The sequence below is a fragment of the Oryzias melastigma genome, linkage group LG19, assembly GCF_002922805.2.
Source record: "Oryzias melastigma strain HK-1 linkage group LG19, ASM292280v2, whole genome shotgun sequence".
NCBI lineage: Eukaryota > Metazoa > Chordata > Actinopteri > Beloniformes > Adrianichthyidae > Oryzias > Oryzias melastigma.
In genome coordinates, this window is record NC_050530.1 from 11,695,575 (window position 1) to 11,710,920 (window position 15,346).

General features: G+C 38.6%; 1 protein-coding gene across 2 annotated transcripts in view; it reads right to left on the reverse strand.

Annotated features, from left to right (window-relative positions):
- Nucleotides 1-14,904, reverse strand: part of LOC112154475 (A disintegrin and metalloproteinase with thrombospondin motifs 14) — a 51,010-nt gene extending 36,106 nt beyond the window's left edge. For both annotated transcript variants that reach the window (XM_024285441.2, XM_024285440.2), the window contains exons 1-2: nucleotides 13,924-14,904; nucleotides 13,266-13,678 (exon numbers count right to left, since the gene is read on the reverse strand). In XM_024285441.2, coding sequence (XP_024141209.1) covers nucleotides 13,266-13,678; nucleotides 13,924-14,002 — 492 coding nt within the window. In that variant the 5' untranslated portion in view covers nucleotides 14,003-14,904. The remainder of the gene's footprint in view (nucleotides 1-13,265; nucleotides 13,679-13,923) is intronic.
- Nucleotides 14,905-15,346: the final 442 nt, after the last annotated feature.

Consider the following 15,346-nt stretch of genomic DNA (forward strand, 5'->3'; position numbering starts at 1 on the left):
TCCAGGGTGTACCCCGCCTTCGCCCTTCAGTAGCCGGGATAGGCTCTGGCACCCCGCGACCCCGAAAGGGACGAAGCGGTCAAGAAGATGGATGGATTAGGGTAGGGATTTGAGGGGCTGTAAGCTAGTGGGAAATGGATGATGGGAAGTGGATCCCACCCACAACTCATATGGACATTTCTGGTGAACAACTGCACAAACTATGTCCTAGAAAACAACACAGGTTTTGGGTTTTTGGCTAAAAACAGCATAATCATAATTAAAAGAACACCTAAATAGATCTAAAATAGGTCTTTAACACAGCAATAAGTCACTTCCGTGGATCAAAAAAACATGATTAATTTAAATTTATGTATTTTACTCACTAAATCCTGTTGGAAAACGAAAAGATTAAATATTAGGTTTGGCTGCAAAAGAGAGGGTTGAAGGAAATATTTATTATTATTATTTTTAGCTATTCCAGTGATATTCTAGACAAGTTAGACATTGTTTGTGACCTCTAGACAAAGAGTCACATGGAGCATAAAAGTCCTCACGTGATCCGCCGTTTATGCAACAGTATCGATCCCAGTGGCCATGTTGGATTCAGTGCTGCACCACCGTCTGCACAGGATGTGTTCTGGGACAGTATTGAGTCACAATCCGGCAGCGAATGCTTTCAGATGCCGCGCACATGACATGACAATCGATTTGGTGGGAACAACAAGGCTTTCTGCCGGAGAATAGAGGCTTTCTCTTCTTCAGTCGTTGAATATGTACCACCCAGCAGCTCTTTCTGCCTCTTTTTCTAACACATCATCAGCTCCAACCTGCCTTTTCATTCATATCCTAAAAGTAGATGCAACTTGATCATTTCAAAATGAGATAGAATAATTGTATATAGAGCAAAATAAGCCAAATCTAAAATATTATCAATGTTGGGATGGAGGAAAAATAAATTTTTATGACGAACCGTTTTTTGGCAAAGATGCAGGCACTTACATCTGCTGATGAAATCTCACTACGGAGCAGAAAATAGAGCCTATTACATAAGAGAAAATAAAATGCCTCGTCATGCTGATACCTTTCTGCTTTAACAACACAAACCCCGTGAACTCACAGCTGGGCATGTTATAGTAGAGGCAAAATAAAGTGAAAGAATCTCTTCAGGAAATGCCAAGTAAGACATGCTCCAAAGCATTTGCTGACTTCAGCTGAGGGTAGAGAGTGGAGCTAGAAGAGCTTAGAGGAGAGAAAAGGAGCAGAACATAAATACAGAGTGAACATATGTTAACACTCCTGTAAAATCTGGACCACAACAAAGTGGGTCAGTAGAAGGACTCAATGAATAAAGCGCTTTAATTTTTAACAAAAAATACTTACCAAATATGCTTGTGTTGGGATTTATAAACAAGTTAAATCCCCACAGCATATATTTTTTGTATTGTATTTTTTTTCTTTTTTCCATTTTCTATGGATCTTTAAAAGAGAATGACACACATTCACTGAATTTTGCAGGATAAGCTAATTCCTTACTGGATTATATTCCTTTTTATACTATGTCTACATTTTTTAATTGTATTACAACAAAAATACTAAGCTAACTAAACTGAGCATAAAGTTAAATGATCTCAGTCAATAAGTCTTCCAGCTATGACACTGACGCCATGATAAACTAAAGCAAATACAGGTTAGCCCAAGACGCACAGGTGTACCAAATTCCTCACATAGGTAAAATATACTTTGAAGTTGGGTATTTACAGTATATGTAGTTTCAGAGACTATTTTTTGCGCTGATGGCTAAGACTACAGCCACCTGAGTTGAATTTTGGTGTTAAAATATTCAGAATCCCATTCTAAAGGATCTATAGTCACACTACACTCAGTTATTGAAATATAGCAAAAACTACAAGTAATTTAAAAAAAAAATGCGACTCAAATGGTCAGGAAATTAAGAAGTATAAATCCTCACATTTTCAGAGTCATCTCTTCACATACAAAGGTTAAAGACCCACTCCAATGGTAAAAATGTGTTTTTGGTGCGTTCCCAGTAGTATTTTAATTATGATTTTGACGTTTTTAATCAAAATCCCACAACCTAAATGTCTTAAAAAGCCATTTTTCATGTTAATCTGAAGCCTTTGTTTCAAAAATCTCCTCTGATCCCCCCTGTTTGATTATCATAGCTCTGTGTCTTGCTAGCATAAATCTAAACCGCTGCTACATACAAACGTCAAGTAATGTCTAGCTGTATCGTTTTGAGCCGGAAGTGAAGATCTTCATGGACCGAACTTCCTCCAAAAGCCTGATTCTTTCTCCTTCCAGTTCACCAAAGACTCTTTTAGTTAATTATCAAATGTTTTTTGACATGATCAATTGTTAAACCTTTAACTTAAACTGTTTCAATGTGTAACATTACAAGCCATTTCTTAAGGATTTGACGGTGTATTAGCAATACATCAACTTTCACAACTATAATTTGACAAGCCTAGCATAAGGAGAGAAAATGATAAAAGAAAATGGTTTTAAGCTAAGTCAAGACTTATTTTAAACGCTTTTTAGCATCAGTATCTGCTACAAATTTGACCAAATATTGAGAAAATTTTAAAGGAATTCCTGTTGGAGTCAAATTAAAACCAAAAAAACTGATTCATCTGTTAAATATGACTTAAAAAATTACATTTGTTTAAAAAAATACATATTTTCCAGTTATCTGTGGCGGAAAAAAAAACAGGCTTCAAATTTTCACAAACACTGCAAGAAAGGCTGAAATGAAAAGCCAGGATGCGGGTGCCCTTCTTCTATATAACAGAGAACTATATAAGAATGGACGGGGTTTCACATCAGGTTTATTCTGAATGTTCACAAATGAAAGGTCTTTGGACATTGGTCAGATCATTCAGAGAGAGACCACCCTGAATGAGCCCCCTAATACCCCCTTCTGAAAATGTCTCTTTCATAAATATCACTCACAGTACATTCTATACGAACAGATGCATTCATGGTGGTCTTCGTACATCAGCTGCTGAGATAATCTGATGGAGACATCCTTTATAGTGCATGACACACACACACACACACACACACAATCAAAAAGTGGAACAACTGCTGCAGGCTAAGAAAAATGCGAAAAAAAAAAAAAAAATCAAAGAGTTTTTCCTTCATTCCTGCAGCTCACCCTATAATTTGTGCAAGATTTTTTACAAACACATAATTTGGCTCCAGAAACAAACTTTGTTGATTTAAAGAGGACACCCAAAGAGTTGGAAATCCACAATCACAAGTGAAGTCATAGTGTGCGCTCTTTCCATGATGTTTGCTTTAATGAACCTTGACATCCCCATTCCCATCGAGCGATGAGAGAAACGAAGCCTGACGCTTCCAGCGCAATATCAGTGCAATGCAGGCGGAATCTGAAGCTGACAAAACAAGCGGATCAGTAAGCTAGAGAGCGCGACATGGCTGGGCGGCGCTGTCGTCGCAGAATAATTGTAGGAGGCAGGTTATGGGAGGGGAGGATTACGACTTGATTCCTTTTCATCAGCTTCCACATCTCTCTACACCCAGCCTCAAAGGCCATGCAGAGCTGGAGATCAAGATGAGGACCATAAACAGAAAACTCCGCTCATATTTACTGACACCTCACTGCACGTGTGCATAATGAAATACTGACATCGCGGTGTGTCAGAACTGAAACTGTCTTGAGGTTTCTAATAATGCATCTATGTTCAATAATAAGTAAAGAAGTCATAAACTGTCTTTACTGGTAGATGAAACAGCTCAAAACTGAAGAAGAGAGACAAATTTCTTCACTCTGAAGCACAAAAGTTTACATTTAAATTTAAGTAATGACGTTTTGTTTTAGCATGACCTTTTTAAAGTTATAAAACTGATGTTGTTACGTATTTCCAAGAGCTAGCAGCTCTGGGCTAACAAAGACGACAGGCGACTATTGATGACATCATTCGGTAGAAGTAGCTTTTAAGTTTAAAGACACTATTTTTCCGTAAAAAGGGTAAATGGGTAAATGTAGAGGTAGAATTTGGATTTGCCTTTACTGTGTACTACAAGAATGCTAAGTCTATGCTTAATGTAGGATAGCCTACCTGAAGTTTACTTTTACAAGTTTATTTTTACGCATTTACTATCTACATATTGTAAACTTAAGTATTCAATTAGTATATATCCTACATGACATGGCCTATAGTTGTCTTGCTATACTTATACTTAAGTATACTTAGTAGTGTACTACAAACAGGAAAATACTAAAAGTATTTTCTAAACAAGAAGTTTAAAGTAAGTAAATGTTGAGAAAGATTGACAGCAAGAGACAAGAAGAGTTCAATTATGAAAAAGTAAAAAGGACAAACAAAAACCAAGGTGATTTAATACTCAGGTGTGCAAACAGGAATTAGTTTTTCAAAGTAAAAGAATCTGGCATCAAAAAGTAAACACTAAAACTTTCCATAAAAAATCAGTTCAATAAAAAAAGATGACACTTAACATATAAATATGTTTTTCAACAACTAAATGTTCAGACATCTCTTTAAAATGAAGTAAATGTTACATCTCTGTCTTTTACACTCTGGTGATTTGCATGCTGGGACATAAAAGCGGTCTTGGTAGAAACACTGCTATTTTTCTGTGCCACAGAACCCACACTCTGCTCTTTTCTGCTGCCAAACAGAACCGCTTTTTCCAACCCACAAACAGACTGAAGGAAACTAATTAATTGTGCTTCTAAGTGACGTTTAGCTTTGTTTATGATGAAATAATTATATATTTTTTAATATTGTTACCCAAATACTTGCAAAGCATTTGTTTACAAGAGCTAGAGAAGAGAAAAATTCAGTCCTAATGGGAATAAAAACACATCGTTTCCGTCACTTTTATATTCTCTAAAATGGTTAAAACTGAGATTTCCTTTAGACTTCCAAAGCAAAATTATATTTTTTTTATAATTAGCTTCACCTCTTTTTTAAAAAATGTGTGATGTTCCTTTAATTATCACTAACTGCCAAACATGACAGAAACAATGAAAAATTCTCAGGAGACGTGGATGATCCCTCACCTTAATGTCAAGAGATCTTTATAGAATAGACTATTAAAAAAGGTGCGAAGGTAAATCAAGCCGAAATAGACACATTCATGCCTTCCTGCAATATGTAAAAAAATAGTTAGGTTTAGTGTGCATGTGAGTAACCTCATCTTCTGACAGATTTACTGCACAAGTTACAGAAAAAGGACCAAACTAAATCACTTTACTGGCTAAGAAAAACGCCTTCTGCTAATGTAACTTCCCTGCTGTGCAAGCACAACTGAAACCCAATGATACTGGACTGGGATCAACTTCATCCTGCAAATATTTATGAATAGAACAATTTATGTTTTCCAACCCCCCTCCCCCCATAAATGAATAAAGCCAGCAAGCCAACTTTTGACAGTTGCTAGGTGTCTCCATTCCGCTTTAAGCCTCGGACACAGAAATAGTGCGCGTTCTACAGCGCTGCGGTTTATCTGGCATTTGTGTTTCCATTGCACGCGTAATTCAATCGGCCAGTCATCTGGGCTAATTCCCAACACATGAGCGGCGGTGTAATCATAGCCATCACTCATTGCTCTGCAACAATAGCTCACGATTGTCGAGAGCTGGCAGCTGCTGTTATCTAGAAGGGGTCACAATCAGAGGAGGAAATCGCTGATGCTAATTATGAAGCAATCAAAGATGATCTGAGGGTTGGTTTTGATCTGCTCTCACTTTCTTTGAAGCTTCAGCTGATCATACAGATCTGGGGAAAAAATGCTAACAAGTTTTGAGTCTTGCAGAATGCACGGAAAACATGTCATGACATATAAACGACATATTGTCGCTTCAGGCACATTTAAGAGAAGAAAGTTGGCGAGATCTTTCATTATGAAACATCTTTGGAGGTGGAAGGCACGCTTACCACGAACATTTGAATATAAAAAAGGAATGATGGCAATTTCAAACTTTCATCCTATATCTTCCCGATCTTCAGAGCTTTTAGATCTCATTAAAACACTTCTGAAGTTGTGCACTTCAAAGATCCAACCCTCACTTTGCGACCTGGATGCTCTTGTCTGTTTTTTAATCATTTAGCCTTGCTGCTTTCATCAGACATGATCATCTCTGTGTCCTCCACATCAAGCAGACGTGATAGCCTCGCATGTGCGCGTTCAGAAGCTCCAGGAACAGTCCTGCATGCTGCATGCACAGACAGGATAATGTTTACGTTGGCGTGGAAGGAAGGAAACACATCAGGGATATTCCTGACAGGCTGACTGTAGCCCTTAAAAGGTGAAGTCACCTGGATTCTCCTGGAGCAAATCCAGGGAAATCACCACAAGAGGAAAGAAAAAAAAAAGGCAGGAAATAAAGAAGAATAAGTCATAGATAGCTGCGCCAAAAAATGAGCTAATATGAAACATCTTGAAGATAGACACAATTAAAATACTTGTCTGCTTCGAAAACCTTGAGGCTTGAAATGTTGTGTACTTGTGCAAAGTGCTTTTCTGCAACATCAATAAATATCAAAACTGTCATCAAAAGCTTAAATTACTAAAAGCAGAAGCTCAACACAGAAATCTGCAGGTGATACCAATGTCTCCTCTCTGGTTTCACAGAATTAAACAGCCAAAAGATGTTCACAGAGAGTGGAGAAAAATAAAACAAAATAAAGTTGTCCTGGAACAGGCGTGTCCAAAGCCCGGCTAAATGTGGATCAAATTTCCAGGCTCCTTTCATAAATTAATATCTATTTTTCTAAAACTTGCATTCACAATTTTTTGATTGTGTTTGGCCAAAATACGCTTTAAGCTGTGGGAACACTGTTGTGTGACCCTTCTGTGACACTTTCTAAGATGTCAACTGTATTAAAGAAAAAAAAAAAAAAAAAGGAAAATTTGACAGTGAGGGCTTCTGCTTCCAGGACAAGAGGAAATTGGCATATTCTTCTGTGAAATATGAAACAACTGTGTCTGCCTAATATGCCAAGAGAATGTGGCTGTTTTCAAGGAGTGCAGTACAAGACAAAAAATGTTAACTAGGGGTGTGTATCAGCAAGAGTTTGGCAATACGATACATACATATTGCGATACACATCTCACAACACAATACATATTGCAACATATCCCAAGACTATACAATAACAAATTTTCACTATTTTTTTAAGCTAAAGCTCCGTGCATGACCTGCTGCACAGCCTCAATGCTTCATTCATTTTGAGAACCGCAATCCTTTTTTATACAATACTGGAAGCAACATGGCACAGTTTCAATGTGTTACCCATCCTATAAACTAAGTAGTGCATGTTTCATAACAACAAAAACTACGAGGATGACTGAACATTTAACACAAGCTGGTTCTCCTGAGATCTTGTTGTTTTGGTTGTGGTGTAGAGCTGCTCAGTGTGCTGCCAACTAGTGGTCGGAGGTTCAGGTGAAAAAAAAAGTAAGACGCTGAAGGACGCTCATAAAAAAATAATTAAATATCATCTTGTCAACATTTTAAATCGATACAAGTATCACCAAATAAAATATCGTGATATATTGCTGAATCGATTTATTCCTACACCCCTAATGCCAACAACAACAAATTAACCAAGAATCAGAGCAAAAATTGACAAAAATCTTGGTAAAAACTTATTTAGATTTGTGATTTAATTGAAGAAATGAAAAGTAGACGTGTTGATGTTCATTAGTTAATTTGCATTTAATGTTATCAAAATAGTTCAAAGAATGTCAGGGCAAATGTCATTTTCACCTCACCAAATTTGGCCCACTTTGCAAAAATGTGGACATATTTATTCCTAAAAGATCCACTCAAAAACTCTGATTACAGAAATTATCTGTCTCCAACAGAAAACCACTTAGCTTTGAGAAAAGACTTATTTCACATTAAGATGCTTATATTTGTTTGATGTAATTCTTTTCAAATTTGACTTCAGTTTCATCAACATTAATAGAAGCTGCACACTACAAACGAAATCATGAAAGTCTCTCGGTGTGTCATCTGTGGGGACTTGGTGCAGAAATTCTGTAACTCAAGGAGAGACAATTATTATCGCTGCCTAAATGCATCTTAAAGCTTCCAAGCATGAATTCTACTATGCAATAAATCTTATGAAAAATGAGCTTCATTAAATCATTTTGGGACAACCGTGAGTCACATTGTAAACGATGACTGAGCTTCCACCACAATCCTATAATTGCTCTACTTATAGTTTGCGTAACTTCACAAAAGAAAGTTGATTTTTGACTTTGCAGGCATAGAATGCTGCATCCTGTCTCTATTATTTCCCACTCGTTACGATGACAGGAGCACACCGCTCACACAGAGGCATCAAAACCTTTTCTGGGGCCACGTCTGCAGGTGAATGCACCGCTGTGCTGTATGAGGTCAGTGCGTCATCCGTAGTCTTGACTCACTGAAGAGCATACAGGCGTCTGTCAGAAAATTATACTCTGATCGAAGAACACAGTGAGGCATTGTCCCCACAGCACTTACTTTTGCTGCAAAAAAAAAAAAAAAAAAAAACAGACAACCCTATCTGTGTTAGCTCATTTTCTCAGTTATTATGCGGTTTTTGTGTCAGTGCGGGTACACAATGAAAGAGAGCAAAGATGCAATTTCTTTTTGACCAACATCAAAAAGATGTATGAAAAGAGGGGTAAGAAGGGTAATGTAAGTGACTGCCCTTTGGTCGTATGAAGTCAGCACCTACTTTATGACAGCTTCAACTCTGCTTTACCACAAAGGTTAGTGTGTTTTGGGATAAAACCTTCACATGTTTTAAGAGGAACATTTGTGAGTTCAGACACTGATTCTGTTAAATGAAGGTCGTGGCTTTGTGGACCAAGATTTGTGTTGTGTGGGGTCACATTAGAACAGGAAGTAGAAATTCTAAAGATATTCTTACAAAGTTGGGAGTATGGGATTTTTTTTGCAGAAATACTTTAACATGAACTCCTAACAAACAAGCCCACACCATAATCCTCCCTCCACCACACTTCACACACTAAACCAATAATTTGTCTATCATATTACCAAATGAAAAAGTTTGGTTGATCACTTTAGTGTAATTTTATACTTTGCATTCCATTTAAGCAGCTGTTTGACTGTAGAACCCCATACCATGAAGCTCTCTCCTCATGTTATTCCAACACATTCTCATTTCCAAGTCGCCACATTTGGACGCATGGTTAAGGACCCCATGGATCAACATATGATGTTTTAGGTGTCCCCAACTTATTGTTTTTGATGTGCTGGCTATTGCAATTAAATCAAGGCCCCCCCACCTCCTGGTAGCAAACCGGTACCGGTACATGGACCGTACCAGTATCCTTACCCTAACCTTAAATGGTAAATGGCATATACTTGTATAGCGCTTTCTACCCTCCTTCGAGGGCCCAAAGCGCTTCACAGTCACAGACCCATTCACCCATTCACACACACATTCACACACTGGTGGTGGCTCCGCTGCCGAACACTGCCGCCAACCTCCCACCAGAGGCAATTCGGGGTTCAGTGTCTTGCCCAAGGACACTTCGACACATGGGCGGGCAAGGCGGGAATCGAACCCGCTCGCTTCCGATCAGGAGTCGACCACCCTACCACTGCACCACCCGGTACTGAATGCAGATTGGTACCGGTTCCAGATGCGATGCTGGTTTCAGAGGCGGTACCAGGCTAGGATTGGGGTACCAGGTAATGGACCAAACCTCGGTACATGGCAGATACCGGGATGTGGACCGCACCGATATCCTAACCCTAACGTTAACCTGGTACTGAATGTGGATCGGATCTGGTTCTGTATGCAGTGCTGGTTTCGGAGGCGGTACCAGGCTAGGGTTAGGGTACTGAATGCAGACCGAACCTCAGCACGTGGTCAATACCGAGGTTCATTCCACGTCTGGTAACATGTCTGACACAACGACCGGACACCTGATGTACCCAAACCCAGTACCCTAACTCTAGCCTGAGAATATGTTGGTTGTCCAGCTAAACTAAAGATCACATGACGTTGAAGGTCCGCCCTCTGATCTTTCAGCCTCAGCATCCACTCAAGTTGTGAAATATTTCAAACCCATTGTTTCATAGAAGCCGACTGCAAGATCTTCACACAGAAGTGATAGAATTCAACAACTAAAGTAGACGGTGACCATTTTAGTAAATGTTGTGCATAAATGAGAGAAACAGTCCTAATTGAGGTAAAACGCTCCTGATCACAGCCACTTATGACGTCCTTCCAAAACAAGAGCTACTCTGTTTTGGAAATCGGAAGACGACCATCAGCAGCTCCACTCCCATTCTTCTGCCCAATCACAGCTGAACAGCAGGTGTCATGACGACGACGCACGAGGGTGCCGCAGCGGAAGGGCGTATCGATTGCTAGTGATCGGCCTGGAACACAATGCAGCGAGACAAAAAGCGAGGCTGCTATTCATGGTGCTGATTGATGCTTGCTGTCCTTTTTTTTAACTGACCAGTACGGACTTTTATACCTTTAAATCAAAATTTGGTTTAATTTAAGTTGATTGGATTCAATTGTTTTATATTTATGTTCTGTTTAAAGTCACAAACAACTAAAGGAAGGTATTTGAAACGTACTGCGTTCCAAACTACTCCACTCCGAACCTCTCAGAGAGCGGTGCAATATCCTAACGAAAGGTGCAGAGAAAGTCAACCTCCTCTGCTGATATTTACCAGTCTTATGAAAGAATCAACAGCTGATTCTGCAGCGAGGAACAGACCAAATAAATTGCTAAGCAACTCAACAACAACCCAGCATACGGAATCTACATTATCCAGGTGGTTTGACTGAAGTGCATCGGTTCAATAAAGCGGAAACTTGCAAAGATTAAGGACTAAATAAGTGTGAAAACCAGCTGATTAATACAGCTGCTGCTTGATTTAGCTTAAAAATATGCTAATTTTAAGCACTGAAGTGGAAATGAAGCTTAGAGTTCTTATTAAAATCAAAGCAAACCATTTTTTTTTCTTTGAGTGTTATCTTATAATTATTTGTGCAAGAACTGTACACAGCAATCCCAAAAGCTGTCATTTTTTTAACTGTATTTTAGCTTTTTAATTATTTTGTCTCTATTTCTGTGTTTCTTTTTGGTTCCTCAATGAATAATAGAACAACTCAATTTCCGATTGATAAAAAAACACAATCTCAAAGTGAATGAGTTCTGTTTTGTAATTTCTTTAGAATTCAAAGAACAGTGTCTGTTTTTGTCCGCACGTATTAGCGAACTTTAAGAGGAGGAACGGTGCCGTTCCTAATGTGAATCAGGACACTCGGTGATCTCTATCGATTGCTCCGCACACAGCAGCAGGTTGCAGACACGTCTGCAGCTGTGATGGATGATACTGTGGCCTGGATGTTGTTATTGTTCAGATGTCCACTGCTGCTTTTTTTTTTTTTTTATATGTCCAGCTGCTCTACAAATTTCATCCACGTGGTTTTTTCCACTGTTACCAAAGCCCCACAGGAGGTCAGCCATGCAGCTTCTATTTGACATGTGTCAAAGGGCTGATGCATTGTAGCTAAAGAATGGGATAGACTGCAGTACCAGCTGCGTTAAGACAAACCCCAAGTTGGAATCCAATAAGGATGCTTGTGCTTGAGCTCCAACATCTGACTAATCCTTAAGCAGAAGCAATGAACTGTCTTCAGAAATAAAAAAAATGATTCAAAGAAACTAAAAACAATAATAAAGGTGATTTTTTTTAAGTTTCAGGCTATAGATTGACAAACTTCAAGCTCAGTTTGTGTTTAGAAACTATCTGCTCTATCATTAGTCTTGTCAGACACTCAGATCACCCCCTCATATTTTTATTTTTTTAAATCCGAAATAAAAAAAAAAGGTGTATATCATAAGGTGGCTGCATGACAAACATCCCCAGAATCCCTTAGCAAAAAATAGTCCACTTGAATATTATTTTACTGGGTATACTTGAGTAAAAGTATGAGTAATGCAAGTATACTATAGACGATGTAGTATGGGAAGTACTAACTCTTCAGACTAAATTGGAACATTTTAATTTTACAATATAAAGATAGTATATAAAAAGAAAACCTCAAATATGCTGCCTTACTTTTAGTATAGACTAAGGATGTATTCAGACCGATTTTGCTTAATTTGGTCCGGATTTAGTCTTGGATCTTGCGTTTGGTCTGTTTTCAAACTGCTGTCAAGCAGACATTTCTGCTCTAAACCAAAGCTTGTAAACAAAATCATGTGACTAAATCACATAACTCTTCAGTCGATGGCCAGGAATTATGAGGGCGGGGCAAAGCAATGAGAGAAAGAATAATGGAAGTTCTGCGCTTTGCAGTCCTTGAGAAACTGTACATTTCTCTGACCAATTTTGAACGTCTGTATCAATTTGAGTTTGAACGCTGATAAGTGTTTAAGACATAGATTGTCGGGAGAACAGTGTGTATCACGTTAAAAGTTCTTTAATGAGCCCGCATTCATCAGACAACATTTCAGTGAGTTGTTGTCTCCCGTTGTTGCTCCGAGCCCAGCTACGGTGGCCTTTTTGGTTCAGTTGTTCCACTCCAAGCATGGAGTCTATTCAGACCGAGGAACCTCAGAGTTAACCGGATTTCAGTCTGATTAGAAACAAACTGAGATCACCTCAAAAGACGGGTCTGAGAGCGGTTCCAGGTCTGAACCAGGGACCGCTTGGGTATATTTAGACTGAAAATTTGTCCCGGATTCTGGTTCACTTTAGGCGAACCAAATGTTTCCAGTCTGAATACTCCCTTAGTATATGTCTAGTACATTTAAATAAAACTTTTTACAAATAGTGGTTCTAATATTAAATGTCTAAATGGTACCTTAAAATAACTAACATTTAACTGTTACCTGTTTGTAGGATTGAATGAGTTTAGTTGTTATTTTTTTTATTATTTAATGCAATTATTTAATGTGGTATTTTTGCTGGATTTATTGCAAAATATGCGCCTTTTCTCCAAGGTCATATCATGTTATTCTTCCTAAAATAACTATAATTAATAGAATTTTTAACAGAAATAGTAATTCTTTACTGCTAGATATCATGGATAAACAGAAATCATTTTTAAGGGTTGATATGAATAAATCTTCATTGCTTTTTTTTATGATCTTATGATGTATTTGAAATCTTAAGAAGATGTTGAGACAAATTTCTCACAGATGCTCCGAATGTGAAAGAACAGTAATCCCATCAACGCACTTCTGTGCTTCTCCTTCCCTTTTCCTGTGTGACTTACCAGCCCATCACAGTTGCTGATGGCCACAGAGGCCTCCGGCATGTCGGTCACATCCCCAGTGAAGACACAGTCTCCACTGATGCGCTCCTTGCTTTTCTCCTTAAAGTCTTCTTGCCACTCCACAAAAGCCCCCGGGGCCACCAGCCTCCTGTTGGCTTTGAGGCGAAGGTGAAGCTCCTTCCCAAAAACAGTGACATTGAAGAACAGGTGCTGAGCTGCAGGAGAGGTGGCCGAGGGCATCTCAGGGGCACCACGGGCCACCCTTCTTCTTCTTCTGCTGCTAAGGCTAGAGGCAGCATCAGAACTTTTACTTCCACTTCCAGCAGAGACCACGTGAGAAATGTACCGGCCGTGGGAGTCTGTGCTGAATGGCACAATAAGACCATACTCTCTTAACTTTCCAGAGAGTTTTTCTGAAGGGACAAGAAGCATTCACAGATAGATATGAAACCAGGTTTAAAGGTGAAAACTTCCAAATCAAGATGCTCAAATAATACTCATTTATAAATAATTATTTATTAATAAAGTAACACTTTAACTTAATATTTTGAATGGTCAAATCTGCATTTGAAGTCACTTCTGTCAAACTTTGGAGACTTTTTCTACAACATTTAAAGAAAAAAAGTTTATCAAATAAATAAATAAATACATTCCTCACCTTGTGTTTCTGCAGCTGAAAAATGCTCCAAAAATACTTGACTGACTGAAAAGTACATCAGTAAATACATACAATCCATAGTGGAAAAAGTTGAGCGTGACAGCTGCAAATGCGGTTAACTTCTCCTTTTTTCAGTTGTGAGCTTTGAGTCGGTCCTCCTGAAAAGAAAAGAAAAGGGGAAAAGAAAAGAAAGGAAAGAAAAGAAAAGAGTAGGGGGGTGGGAATGCGCAAAAAGCAGGAGAAAAGTCCCTCAGAGCTGAGCTTCAGCAGCAGCAGCAGCAACGAGGCAGCCCGGCATTTCTGCGCGCTGGACGCCAGAAAAGTGACGGACGTTCACAAGTTCCTCCAGTCGTTTGGCCTGCGCTGAACTGCACAAACCAAGACTGCCCCATCCATTTAGGGAGCTAAGTGGGAGGGTGGTGGGGAGGAGGGGTGAGAGAGGGGGGTATCTGGGGTGCGGATGACGACAACTCTCCGGTAAAAAAAAAAAAAACGGTTTGAAGTAGTTGCCCATTTTTTTCCTCTCCTTTTTTATTCTTTACTTCCTCAAATAACTTACAGTAGTAAAGCAAAGGACCAAGTTGACGCACGCCTACCCTACTCTGGGGGGAGGAAAAAAATCACTAAAGGTTCAGATAAAGTGTGTGGAGACATAGTGTCCCGGTTTTGGAACATCTGCCATTTGCGCACAATTACGCACCGCTGGCTGCAGGAAGCTCAACTGCTAAAGCAACGACAGGCAAACTCTTTAAATTTTTTTTTTAAGTTACTCTATTAAATTCAAGAGTTTTAACATAAAGAAAATATTATTAGGATTTTACCCAATTATTTTATTTATAGTCCCACTTTTTGCGGTGCGTAAAAAAGAAACTAAAGAAAAAAAAAAAAAACTCCTATAGCAGCAGCTTGTTTACATAAATCCGTGAACACATGTTAGTGATCACATGGTCATAAATCAAGAAACACACCAATGCACACTTGGACAACATACTGTCAAAACACATGAAGAATTAAGGGAAAACTCATCAAAAATAAAGTTTTGAATGACTCAAAATAGCAATTGGAAAACTTTTCTTTCTTTTTTTAAATTTAAGACCTAAAATAGCTTTTTCTCCACATTAAAACTGACTTTTGTTCACCTTATACTTTAGTCATGGTGAAGTGTTGTATTTTCATAATAAAAACATTAAATATGATCTAATTGCATAGTTTTGAAGTATGTATGGTCACTTCTTCTAATTAAAATAAACACAAACATGAATTATGCATTGTAATGGCCCAATTTATGTGTGCGTTTAGGTTTTTACAGTCTGGGGCAATCCTGCAGATGTCACTGTGAGCATGTGTTCAGTGTGCAGGAAGGAAACAAACCATCAGTAGAAGTTTAGAAAAAGTCCATTGTAGATTTCTTCAGAGGAGAAAC